Genomic DNA, 14,167 nt, shown 5'->3' on the forward strand with positions numbered 1-14,167 from the left:
TCACCTGTCATCTCTAACATTACTCTTGTCATTGTCAAAGTTTTACCACATTTAATTTCACTGCATTTAAAGTTTACATTAAATACAATGTAAACTCTAAAGTCAAGTCTAACACCTGACTCACTTCCAGAGAACATCAACTCAAATGGATGCATCAGAATAACATAAATATAGAGAGAGAGTTCAAAGAGTTATTATTTTTCACTCAAAACCAGTGAGAGATTCTCTCTGTTCCCCAAGGAGGAAATTCATTAATAGATTTCAAGTTTGATAAGAGAAATTAACTCCGCCATAACCTAAGTCTGATAGTATTTCATGGTGAGCTATATTCTACACTTATCAGAACAACTCCCCTTCTTTCCAGCTAAAAGAGTAAATCCTAAGAATTTATAATCTTATCCCCAACAAAATTTTCATCCACTAGAAGGAAGTGTTGCAGAATTATAGGTGCTCTAGATATCACTAAAATAAATAACAACCTACAAACAGCATCTTCTATGCAAGTTCCAGTCTCCTTAGCTTTCAAGGAAAATTCAAGCCATAAACTTTAGCTCCTCTTGTAGCTCACAGCTAAATTACTTAAGCCAATTACATGAATAAATCTAGTTATCAAGAACATTAGTTAGAGCTCTCATGTCAGAGGCTACAGGAAATCTTTCACCTCTGTTTTCAACATCTTAGGAATTGTCCTTCATATTTTTATTCAGAAATGTACATGTGAATTTTGTCAAAGTAAATCTGAATCAGCACAGTTTTCCTAGGCCTAAAATAGAAAGTTGGGCTCCTAAGTGAGGGAAGAAGCAAAACTCAAACAGTTAAATTGCTGTGCCTTCCCTGAAAGCTTTAAAAGAGGAAAAGTACCATTTTTTACCAAACCAAATGCTAAAGTCTCAGATATTCACATTTACTCAAAACTTGGTTGCCTGCAGAAATACTGAACCTTTTATGACTTCTGTCTAGAAATGTTTTATGCTGATTCACAAGCTGAGTGAAAAACCAGATTCCCATTTTACATGAGATTAATTTCCCAATGCACGTATCTTTTCTGTTCTGATTTTAAACAGATGAACAAAAGGCATTCTATGAAAAAATTTACAATGATATCATGCTACAAGAATAACCTCTCTGTGCAGCACCCTGGAAAGACAATTGATGTTTTTTCATAAACTTAAAAACCTCAATTAAAAAAAAAATCACTTTACATAAAGCAATTCAGAATTAGTCGTGTGTTCCAAGATTCAGGCTCTTCAATTAGAAATTAAATGGCTCCAGGTTTTCACAATCAAAAGTGATTTAAAATTATTGAAGTGCTTCCTGTTCTGGGCTGTCTAATCTCCCCAGTTCTATCTCCTTGTATTGTGCAAATATTGAGTTCATTACAATTCTATTTCTCCTCCTATATAAGGCCAAAATGTTGAAAAAACACACGTAACCTGTTAATTTTGCTACCAACAGTATCTTTTAAACAGTTACTTATTTTTTAACCTTTCCAATTCTTTATGAAAGTATCATCTTTTATTGTTTAAAGTCCATTTTACACTCATTCACTCGAATCCTGACTATGTGCCTGGCCTGTTGCTGAAATAAACCACAATAAAAGGTTCAACACTATTTCAGGTGCACACGAAACAGTGGGTGCAGACTGTGACAAAACACAGTAGGAAATATGGAAAGAAATGAAGTTTGTGAACAAAATCCACCACTAATACCCTGTGTGGCTGCTTCTAGAGCCCCTGCTGACACTTATTATTCTTTCAGTAAGTCCAAAATGTTTTTGCAAAGGTGTTGGTTCAATTCTGTCTGCAGAGCACCAGACAAAAGACATCTTGTGGCTTCACAGAGAAGAGTGAGAACAATTAAAGCTCCTCTTTATTATTTTATTTTGCCATGACAACAGAAGCAATAAAAAAAATAAAAAATAATAGTCAGAACTTGTCACTCCCCAGCAAATCTGTCAGCTCCTGGAGCAGATTTCTCAGTAAACACAAACCTGTTGGAAGGTCCACCAGCTGCAGCTCATTCCTGACCAGTCCCAGATTGTTGGGTGTTGATGTGGCAAAGGAAATGAAGCCAGTCAAGCTTATCCACTCAATTCCCCTGTGATCAGAAGGAAATACAAGGAGCATATCAGCCAAAATATTTGAATCGCTAGAAGTCTGAAGTATTTTTTTTCATGTATATTCTTCTAAAAAACCAGCACAGATGTAATTTTCTAGACTTTCTGGAAACATCATATTTAAGCATAAAAAGAAGCCACACATTAACAACTATGATGTGAATATAAAGTTACTGAAATTTAAGAGCAGCTTTCTTTTCAGACTGTATTGGTTCTTCTTTGGTTAAATAAAAAATTCAGGTAGGAACATTGTTAACTTTTGCAAAAAGGCCTTTACAGATCCTCAGCACTGGAGCGGACTAAAAGTCCTGCTCTGATCAAATCAGTGGTTACTATCAAACAACTCCAATTTCCCAGCACACAGGAAAATATTCATGTGAGGGGCAATGTGGGCAGACTTCAATCTTCCAGTCCACAGAGAGGAGAATAAAAGATGATACAAAAAGGCCCCAAAGAGATTTCACAAAAGAACCAAAAACGTGGTGGTTTTTGGTTTTGTTCTTTTTGATCACACCAAAGCAGCTCCCAAGCAAATCTTGTTGCAGTGCTGCAAGGATGTTAAGTTCCAGGGCTCAGAACATATTGGCAGCACAGATGGATTCTCAGCCAATTCCTGAAATATACCACAGGGCAAAAGGGACAGAAAGTGGCACCGGGTGGGACTGTTCCAAAACAAGACCCTTCTCCAGTCCCATTTTTTCCCACACACACTTGGTGCCTGCAAAAATTGCTGAGTGCTTTATCTGTGAGATAAATCAAGGAGCTTATCTAAAGAAAATTGAGCTCTAATACACACGTGTGTTCAACTTCATTCTAACACAGGTAAAAGGATTTAAGGTTTCCTCAAATCCTTCAAACACAGATTGCTTAAGAGCTGTTCCCAGGACAAGTATTCTGTTACATCAACTGTGTGCTTTGCAAGAATACATGTGAAGTATGAGAAAGATAAGGAACAGTATTTATGACTTACTGTCAGTAAATCCAACTCACACTGTATTAAGCAGAAGTTTCCTAAATGCAGCGGAGATGGTGAAACTAAAAAGCACTTCCATAATATTTTGCACATACAATTTACAGTCATATTTATTATTTTAGTTCAAGCTTTAAAAACATGGGAAGATTTATTCCTAAGTCCTCAAGGAAAGTTAAAAATTTAGGGCCCAGTCTTTTTCCCAGTAGGACCTATGAAAGTTCAACCATTAATTTCAATCAAAATGAGAAATATTCAATTATTAATTGAACCATCACAGGCATGATTGAATAGAAATCTGCAACTGCAGTAATGGATGACATTGCAAGTCTCCAAAGGGTCAAAAATCCAGGGACGTTTCTGAAACGGAAGAAATGTGAATTCTGACACCATTTCCATTTATCTGTTACTCAGCTATGTTTTTTAGAAAAAGTCCACTCCTAATGCATTGTTAGTGCTGGTATTGTTCACCATTCTCCTTCAAAGACCTGATGCATTTTCTACACTTCTTTCATTAGCTCAGCTTTAACAGGGCAAGTCCTTTTTCTCTGCTTCTACCTGGCCATCTGTCAATACCCATAAAAATCTACAGAAACCCAAGACACTCGTAATCAAAAGGAAACCTTAGCTCAGCTAACTGCTTGCACCTGAAACAACAGAATTTTTGTCACTGTCATACATAGAAATTGAGAATCTGAAGACAGTGGTTTGAATTTTAATGACAAAAACAAGTAATGGCTTCCCTACTGAAATAGCCAAAATTTCCTCATAGAAGTCATCTTTGCCTACCAGAATTAAGAGTTACATTCAGCTGCCAACCACTTCTCAGACTGAATCCACTCTTTTAAAATGTAACATTTACGGATTCTATACATTCAACTTGTCTCAGTTACTTCAGGAGTGAGACTCAGTTGCTTTGATTAATGTTTCCAATGCAAACAAATTACAAAGTGCACTGAAGTGGATAAAAACACAAATTACATTTCTAGTTGGGAATAGATTGTTGTGACTTTATGACATGGCAGCTGCTACTTAAATTTAAGGATTATAAGAAAAAGAGAAAGGCAAAATGGAGATAAAACCATATGTGCTATCAATGTACTGGTAGATATCTTTCATTCTAATTTCTCTATTCAGGGAAAGTTTTTTTAAGGAGATGATGAATGTTTGCAAAGCAGTTTCCCAAAGAGCAGTCAGCTGAAATTCAAATGCTAAAGCAGCTTCAATTCAACTGCTAAAATTTGGATGCAATGTAGTAATTTTCAAGTCATGCCTGCAGGCCATAGACATTCTTGTTACAGTCAGTGAGATTTTAATTTTAAAAAGAAAAGCTGTTGCAGCCTTGAACTTGCTGAGCTTCAGTGAAAAAGAATGAGCAGCGCTGCTCCAGTCACAGCTATTTAGCTATCAGAATAAGCAAAAGTAGCACTGAGAGCTGCAAATGTGCCACTGAATGTAAAGCTGCACTGCAGGCATTTTATTTGCATGTCTCAAATATATTCGACTCCGCACTGAAGATGTTTTATTACCTCCTGTACTGCCTGTTGTCCACAGGTATCAGACTTGGTTAGCTCATGGTTCTTCCAGTTCCTCTTAGTAATAAGAATGATTTGTATTTCTCTTGAAGGAATCCTGACCTCCTGCTCCCAGTTTCTGCCAGGCAGCACAGGCCATAGCTCCCTTCTTGATTTCCCCTCACCACTTACACTCCTGGCAGTGGCCTGATTGATTTTCCCTCTGTGTGCTTTGAAGCCTTCCTGCTGCTGCTTGCCTCAATCTTCTTATAAAAATAAAATTAAACTCAACAGCAAAGTATATACTTACATAATTCTAAACAAATAGTGAAAGCTAAGTAATAATCATAAATAAAAGAAATATTCAAGGTTACCCACAAGTTTGAACCATCTTAAAAGGATGGACAGAAAGGCAATTCTTCCTCCTTCTAGTCACAATGGAATTTCAAAGTTTAAACAAAAACTCAAAGAAACAAAAAAATTAGCATGTGACTACACATGTAGAACACTTTAATCTTAAAAAAAAAAAGAAATCATAATTGTTAACACCCAAACCACTCAGTGGCCATTAACTTAGAACATTTGATTTGTAAAGGACAATTGCCTTATTTTTATTACATTCTCTTCCTAAATACAGAGCACTGAAAACTCTGCTGGCCTTGAGTTACAATTTCAGGGTATTCTCAATTACATACTAAAATAATGATGGTCCCCGAAGGCGTTCTTTCAGATAAAATGGAAACACTGGCATTATTCAGTCTATCCACATTTTAGAAGCAAAGTAAGAATTCCCAGTGAAAGAAAAACTTTTGCACTCCATTAAAATCAATTAAAAAAAAGAAAAGAATCCCCATGCCTTAATCTAAATTGCTTGAAGCATTCCCTTGAACTTGTACAAATTATGTAGAAAGTCATTCTGACAATTGAGGGAACTCTAACAAATATTTAAAAGACTTACCCTGATAACAGCTTCTGGCTAAATAAAATTCACAAAAAATGAATTCTACAAAGACTTGTTGCGGACATTTGCCAGAAAGGTAATGTATTCTTAAAGTTTCTCAAAAGCTGCAAACTCTTTACAAAGTGAAAAGCCCAAACTAACAATACTAAAAATGCACAAGGCTTTTTTTTCTAGTGTATTTATTTCCTCCTCTCTCTCCATCTTTTTATTTTTTTTTGAAATGTGAGTAGTGTAGAACTCATTTTGAGTTCTATAATCACTTTAATAAAAAAGGACTCTCCTCTTGTGCTGCATAACAGAAAGTAAAATGAAAATAATTTCATGTGTAGATAACAGTATGAAACCAAGAGATTCAAATGGTTTAGAAGAGAAAGGGGAATTCTATTCTTACAGTGTCAAGTAATCACACAACAAACATAAAGTTAATTGTGGTGGTAGATTCCAAGCAGGTTTCCACAATGAACTCTCAGAGCTGCCTAGTCTCAGTAACCTGTACTTTCCTTAACTTTTTGCAGAATGCACAGTAAAATGCAGACCTTAACCAGATGAAGGCTTCATGACACAATTCTGATACAAATTTTTACTAATATTAGTACTAGAAATAAATATTTTATTTTTATGCACCAGTCTGTCTGGAAATATGTATCCAGCAAGCACCACCTTGAATATCTGTGCCATCAGTTATGCAAAAAGTTCTGCTGGTGTGTACACACAGGCACACAGCACAAAAGCTTTAACACTTACTCTGCTCCTTCTTAGGATGGATAAATACGGATTCCTATGCTCCTAACAACCTGTCAATGTAAAATTATCTTTACTTCACTTAGGACTAGAACTGTCTCAACAGCAATTTCATCCTCAAGGGGAGAAAATAATTAAGCCCTGACACACAAACTAGAATTCAAAGGACTCAATCCCAATAGTTATAAATAAGACACTGAAATGAAGTTTCTTGTCCTAAAAAGACTTCTTTGTCCTGCAGTGCATTGAAGAGACTGGAAGTAGTTGATATGCATCCCAGATCAGCAGGCACAGATGCAATTCCAATATTTCTTTCAATGTAATTTTCATTACAGTTTTGTCAGGGTGTTACAGCTCATACACAGCAAAGGCACTGTCAGCGTAGAGCACTCAATGGGCAATTTTCCTGATTTCATTAACAGCAAGGCAAGACACCCACACAGCTGGGTAACATCACTCAGGTGTTTCAGCATTTGTTTCCTAAAAAGATTATAGCAGGAATTAAAATTAAAATCTTACTTGACTTCACAGGAATGGATGCTTAACTCTTTGTGGAGGAGTCCACTTGTAAGGTGAAACACCAGGACAGAGCCATTGCTGGTACCTATAAAAATTGATTAAAGAAATATAGGCACATATTTTATTTTTTTCTTCCATACTTCAGTGCAAATTCAGCATTTACAGCTATTTCTGTCTCTCTATCTTATTTTTAGATACCTGTAACTATTATATTTTACAATTTTAGAAAAACTATTTTAATGTCTAGCACTTAAATCCCAAATATTTAACCCTCTGCAGCCACTGATATCCACCTGGATCAAGACATTCTTCCAAACCTTTTTGTAGAGGCTGTAGAAAATCTGATTATTCTTCTTGCATTTCTACAACACACCCATCCAGCTGCAGAAGAAAGGAATGCTTCTTTTTGCTTTGATTACTGGAGATGAGTAAATGCCTCAAGGAAATGTTTTAGCTGTTATCCACCAATAACGCCAGGGGAGAATCCTGGGTAGATTTTATGGAATCATTAAAGTAATTCTGCTTTCTCATCCCTGAAATAATGACATCTTTCAAATTAGAAATCAGTAACTTAGTAGCTATGAGCTTCAATTACATCAAAAACCTTCTGAAATACTGAAACGTACAATTTTCCATTAGACACTTCTTTATATTCATATCAACTTTATGAAATACAACAATGGATACCTAAAGAGCCATTCAGGTATGTTAAATTTGCAAAGACCTTGCTGCAAATCCCTTTGCAAATAGGGAACCTATTTGCTCCCTAATCTTTTTATTTCACCTGTTTTAACAGTTACAGCTCATGGAAAACCACAGGATACATTTTAGCAGCATTACATCACACCATGATAGACTGCCTACGGTTTAGAGCACAACTCTGAAAGAGGATGCCAAAAAAAATTAGGTTTAAATAGGGAGAACTTCGAGTTAATAAATCAGGTGCTCACTGGCAACTCTTTTAATATCTAGATGACTTTAAGTACATTTGTGGTAAGACAGAATAGATTCATCCAGGAAAAATAACGTGCTGCAAGTGTAATTTTAGAAACTCACATCAGAGCAAAAATAAATTCTCTGTAAAGTTCATTTACTTATTCCAGGAATGCAGGGCTGCAGAAGTCAGTACTTCCTGACATTCAGAATGAAGTGAAAGCAACATGTAAAATGCTGAGTGTATCAAGAGACCAATATCACACTAAATGACAGGATAAATACAAACTTACTATACACAGCATCTTTCAGGTAGCATTGCTTAAACCCAAGGCAGGAAAAAAGAACCCAAAGACTATCAAAGAAGCAAACCAATACAAGGATCACCATCTGCAATAAGTTACACAGGATCAACAAATAGATTTTAATTTTATTAGCAACTATATTTGCATTTATTATTGAATATATTGTTTTCAAGGCACTCACCAACAGCAAGGATGGGCTCATACTGTTTGATGTTTTTGGTTGTGAGGGGCGGGCACATGCGGATGGCGAACGGAGGCAGAGGCAGCCCTGACAGAAGTCCTGTCAGCAGGAATTTGAGGTGCACTTCCTGCAGAAATGAATTCCTTAACTCTTCTCCAGCGCTTGCACCTTGCCCTGCTTAAAAATGAAAGCTCTTGTTAGTAAGAAATTATAACTGGAGATGTTATGGAAAGTTTTCAGACAGGAATTTATATAATAAAAAGCTACAAATGCAGAAGGCACATTTGTTCTTCTTGAGCTTTGTATGATGAAACTTTTTGGAAAAATGGTTGTCATCTAGATTTCACAAAGATGGCATGTGTCAGATACATCGGCTTCTAAGATTAGGATCAAAAAATCAAAGTGTTTTGGCCAGATTCCATTTTAAAACACTATTTTTCCTCAAAGAAAATGAACTTGGAACACTAGTCCTCAACATAAAATCCTCAAGAGCATTCATTTGATAATTTCTTTAGCAAACAGGAATTCTTTTTATTTCAGACTTACCATTAGAAAATAATTCTTAAGTTCTTAAGAAAAGTAAGATGTACAATGATTCAAAACCATGAGAAATTAGTAGCAGTAGTATCAATGAAAGAAATTCTTACCAATCATGTTGTCTAATGAGAGGTCTGGAAGTTTATTTTGGAATGCTCCTACAGGGATTCCACAGAAGGAGACTGGGGAGTACAGAGGTGATGCACTTGAACTGCTGCAAAAGAAATGGAAACAAGTTCCTCTTACAAGGACAATCTCCATCCCCAAGGGACTCAAACAGCCCCTGCAGCCTTGGCAGCCATGTCCTGCTGGGCTGGGGCAGCTCTGTGTCATGAGCAAAGAGCAGAGACCTACTTGGCTCTTACAGTATTACATTTTTCCTGGTTATATAATCATGACAAAGATCAATGTTTTAGAAATGACTCTTAAGAATAGAAGAAGTAAAACCCAAGAACATATGGATTCTAGAGTAGCTTTCCTGGATATGCAGCACAAGGAATCCATCTAGCAGTATTTTTGAGAACAGCAAGAATAAAAACACTAAATCTCTGACGAGGAACAAAAGGATCTATGTTGAAAATCTGGTACTACTGACATTTAAAATAATTCTGTTTCTTTTATGGCAGTAAGTTATTTATTTTATTCCATGGTACTTTAAAGGGTTATTGCAGCAGAACAACCTTAATACAATGAATGTTCAAGGTACTGTATTACTTCACACAGTATTTTGAGAGACTGATCAAAATGTAAAATTTTAAAGGCTCTGTGTATCAAAACATTGTTTATACCACCCTATTCCAGTCACCTGCTGTGCAGCTTCATATTGCTCAGTGTCAAATTCACACAAATGCAGCAGAAAGCCATTCCCCTACTAAAAGCATAGTTCTTTACAGACTCATTTGGTCCTTACGTATGACAGAAAGTGAGGGATCCATTCCTAAGGAAAATTATACGGTCTGAAGAAAGCCAAATGAGAGGAAAATGCTCCCCCAAAATAATGTGAACAGTCATTCTGTCTTTTGTTTTCTTAGTCCAGACAGTCAGGATGGAACTGCCTTTTAAAGTGAAAAGAGTAAATATAGCTCCTGCACTTCCTCAAAGAAAGGGAACTGATCTATCTGGGTGACATAATTTGCTCCTCTTCCTTCACCCACACACATGTACAGTACTTGAAACACTTCCACACACAGAAGGATCACTGTTGACTTTAAAATACAATGAAATACTGAACACCACTTGTAAAAAAAAGCAGCTTTGGTAAGAAAAGGAAATCCCATTACCTGTTCCGCACATTTCTGCCAGAAATGCAGGATTTTAATTCCCAGATCATCACCCTGCCATCACTGACTATGAGCGCTGCAGAATTCTCATTCACTGGGCAGCACACCATGCTGAAGGGTCGAACTGTTTTGGTCACCCTGATGGCATCACACTGACTTCTTAAATCATAAACCAGCTCCTGAACTGGGTCTGGATCTGTAACATCAACATCCCCCAGAGGATAAAAAATTAGGGTGAAAAATACGTAATGAGATCAATCAACAAAGGTAAATTTGAAGAACAACTGAGCTCTTAGATTGAAATCCATGTGCTTCCTGTGCAACCATTAGGAAAAGCAATCAAAAACTACACACTCTTGATCTTGCTGTACACAAAACGGCTCTGGAAAGCTCTCCAAAATGTAACTTTGTCTTTGTACTATATTATTCCATATGAATCTTGTAAAACCTAAAAAAATAACTGTTTCATAGCTGGGAAGAATATGCACCTGCTCTCCACAATCTGAAACTCCAGGTTCATTGGTAAACCTGGAAACCAGTAACGTAGCTCACTAGAAATTAGCAAACTGCCCAAACCAAAATAAACAAACAAAAATCACTGTTTTCCCTTTTTTCCAGTCTCCACCATGAGATTTAAAAGACCATTCTTAGTAACATTTCATGAGACAAAAGTTTAATAGTTCAGATTTAATCTAAATTTAAGCCCATATCTTAGCTCTAAAATAAATTTTTCCAATTGACCAAATGACTTCCAAAATCTTGTGTTTGTCTGAAAAATGTTTTTTCTTAAAGATAAAAAGAACGCCATAATCATATTTTACTTAAAACATTCTTGTATATGGTACTGTTAAGCTACTTAATAACTCAAGTATTATGTAGTGATAGAAGTATTTTCAGGATATTAATAGAAACTATTTTGCACTTAATATCAGAGAAGTCAAAAACTGTTTAGGGAAAATGTAGCATAAATTTCAATTTAAACTCAATATATAAGAGACAAAACGCTAGAATGGCTGTAATTCATCATCCTGTGTGGGGCATGATGGTCATTATTGGTGTTAAATTATTAATTAAAATGCATCAAAATTCATTTCTGGACATTTTTGACACAAAACTCACCTGGCTCCTCATTTGGAGTTGCAGTGATGCTGCAGTTGGATCTGCGAACCCTTAATGTGATACAACCATTTTCATGTAGGCAAAATAACCCATCCCTCTGAAAACAAGGGATTACCTGGGCAAAGAGATGTCTGTTAGATTGCATACTCAAAATCCTACCCTTTGCAAAGGACACTTGCAAGGGAACTTACAACTCCTGATGTTTAAGCAAACCATTAAAAATGCTACCATTAAGGCAACACTTCCATTAATTTCTTCAGCTACAGGGTTTGTGACTAAGGAAGTCAATTAAATTGAAAAATTGAAAGGTTTTGATTGAATTGTTTGCTGTTACAAGGATAAAACCCAACCAAATCTTCCTTACCTGTATGAAAGGCACCCCTGTCCTTTCAATTGCAATCACACCCACTGTCTGATTCACTTCCAAGTCAAGGATCAGAATTTCCCTGGGATACAGTAAGAGCATGTAGTTTCTTTTGGAAGGCAAATATGACAACTGAAGACAGTCGTTGAGTGTTACAGATTCAGCACTGGAAAATCAGACATGAACTTTTATCAGCTTGTGTCAACAAACAGAGCAAGTTCAAAATAAAATTAACAGTTTCATTTTTCCTGCAATTGCATTTTTTCAAGTAACCCCTATTTTGATAACAAGGCAATTGCAGATTTCCATTTATCTGCCAGAGCATCACCGACTTCCAAAAACACATTCTGTTGACTTTTGTCTAAATAAGATTATAGAGTAATTTTAAAAATTGCACTTCATTCAAACGGAACAAGTGTAATTCTTGCACATCTCAAATCCAATGCAATTCACTTGGGAACAGTGCTGGCTGCCCTGACATTTACTGGCATTCATGGGAAATTACCCTCAGACACAGTGCTTACTCCAATTTGTACACTGTTGTGCTTATTACCTTACAGGCTTTAACCTAAGTACATTGATAAAATATACACGTATACAAAGCATTATCTGAGAAGAAGTATTTGCAACCTACCTTGGTTTTTCATTACTGATTAGGATTTTTACTTTATCAAGGGCCTTTTTGGCCCCTGTAGCAGCAGCCAGCTTGTTGTGAGAAGGACTGGAATGCGGACTAGAGATGTAAACTTTCTTCCCTGAGCTGGCTGGAGCTTTGGAAGGGGAGAAGTCAGAGATGAACACAATTCCTTCACTAGTGAGCACTGGACCAAGAAAGAAAAATAGCACAATTCAGTCTGAAATTTGATTATGGCATTCCATTTTAATGGCATTTTGATGAGGAGAAATGCTAATAACTTCGGTAATACTGTATCAGATAGAAAACTTGTAATTCTAGACAACCAGCACTTTCCAACTGAAAGAGCAGCAGATGGTCCATTACAATCAATTAATAGCCACAAAACTCAACTTTTCAAAATTAAGTTTATATTAAAAACTACTGTGTTACTGGCAGAAAGAGTTGTTCTCTCTCATCAACTGTTTTTAAGATTCACAATGCAAATAGAAGGCAGAATACACATAGACTGTATCACCATATTTTGTTCTTATGCAGAGCATGGCTCAAATAATCATTAATTCACATTATTTATGTTGCAGCATAAAGCTCAGCGAAAGTGTTTATAGAAGGTTGAATGGTATGGCAGAAAAAAAAATCCCCAGACTACAAAGGCTGGCAACTGCACAGTCTCATTACAGATCAGAAGTGGTAAAGCTAAACTCAAGAATAAAACGGTGACTCTCTTATTTCTCTCAGCTTCTTTCTGCTAAAATTAATAAATCTGTACTACATCCCCCTTGACATCTGAATTGCTTCTGGTACTGATCTCACACTGAGTCCTCTAAAATCCTTTCTGTTGAAAATAACGTTTATTCTTGGTCTACTTATCTCACTGCCTTCTCCCTCAGCACCCATCCTTTTACATTTCACAGGGCTCTCTATACTTGGCTTTCTCCAGCTCCCTCTCTACACACTTCACACTCCCTTTTGTAAAGTCTCAAACATTTCTTTTCAGATCTCTAACTTCTCCACTCATCCCTGCTTTTCCCCTTGCCACACAACAGCATCCTCTGAAATAAGATTCCACACTGGCCAAAGGCTCCCTGTCTTTGCTTTCAGACTTCTTATTGGCATTTCTGACATTATTGTCTCTAATCCATTACTTTTAATTTCAACACTTACATTCTAGTTTAACGATTTTCCTGGTCACACATATCTAGACCCCACTGTTTTACACATATTAACTTACAAGCTAAATGTGAGGGATCAAAGGGGTCAAATGAAAAAGACAGGATATTTTCAGCATAACTCTTCTTCCAAAGTTTGGTGCCTGTGTCTGCATTCCACAGTACAATATAGTTAGGTGGGTGAACTGCAAGCAGTAAATCTCTGGAAGCATCTTGATTCCACAGCCACTGCATGTCTGTCAAAGGAAACAGGGAACAAATTTATTATTTGGGATGGTATCAGTATTGGACCTGGAAATAAACGTCTTCTCCATTCTAAATCCTTTTAATCAGTCTTAAGCTCAAGAGTAAAATGAAACTGAGTGTGACACTCAAAAATGCAAGTAGAGTGCTTAAAGAACAGGATCAGTTGAAAGGGGTACAATCATCCCAGCTGGGCATCATTTAAATATTCAGGACAAATGGACATTGAAGACTAAGTTTTCTGTCAGTAAGAACAGAGAGACCCCTCAGTTCCTTGCAAGGAGCTGTACAGAGCTCTGTACATGCTGACAGGGCAGTGCTGGAGACAACAGGCAGGCAGTGGATGAAGGCTCCCCAGGGCACCTCCTACCAGTCACTACATGACCTCACCAGCTCACAGATTTCTACAGTTCATAGGTATTAAGATGTCAAAAAAAACCCCCCTCTTCCTTCCTCAGCTGTTATTCTGTTTTACCAATTCAGCTCATTCAGAGCTGGTAAGAGCTTTCCCTAGTTTCACAGAAAATGTGAGATTTCATTTGGCCTGAGAAACTGTAGAAATCTTCAATTGTCATGGTCAG

At 36.6% G+C, this 14,167-nt stretch overlaps 1 protein-coding gene across 4 annotated transcripts in view; it reads right to left on the reverse strand.

Annotated features, from left to right (window-relative positions):
- The window catches only part of WDR11 (WD repeat domain 11), a 35,070-nt gene that overhangs the window by 15,464 nt on the left and 5,439 nt on the right, over positions 1-14,167 (reverse strand). Inside the window, exons 4-12 of one of the 4 annotated variants that reach the window (XM_039553982.1) lie at positions 13,406-13,579; positions 12,175-12,361; positions 11,541-11,706; positions 11,177-11,291; positions 10,058-10,253; positions 8,888-8,988; positions 8,241-8,414; positions 6,822-6,906; positions 1,991-2,097 (exon numbers count right to left, since the gene is read on the reverse strand). In XM_039553982.1, the coding sequence (XP_039409916.1) occupies positions 1,991-2,097; positions 6,822-6,906; positions 8,241-8,414; positions 8,888-8,988; positions 10,058-10,253; positions 11,177-11,291; positions 11,541-11,706; positions 12,175-12,361; positions 13,406-13,579 (1,305 nt within the window). Of the gene's footprint in view, positions 1-1,990; positions 2,098-6,821; positions 6,907-8,240; positions 8,418-8,887; positions 8,992-10,057; positions 10,254-11,176; positions 11,292-11,540; positions 11,707-12,174; positions 12,362-13,405; positions 13,580-14,167 lie in introns of all 4 variants that reach the window. The other 3 variants (XM_039553981.1, XM_039553980.1, XM_039553979.1) reach the window with 3 other exon arrangements.

Source organism: Corvus cornix, chromosome 6 (assembly GCF_000738735.6).
Source record: "Corvus cornix cornix isolate S_Up_H32 chromosome 6, ASM73873v5, whole genome shotgun sequence".
Classification (NCBI taxonomy): Eukaryota; Metazoa; Chordata; class Aves; order Passeriformes; family Corvidae; genus Corvus; species Corvus cornix.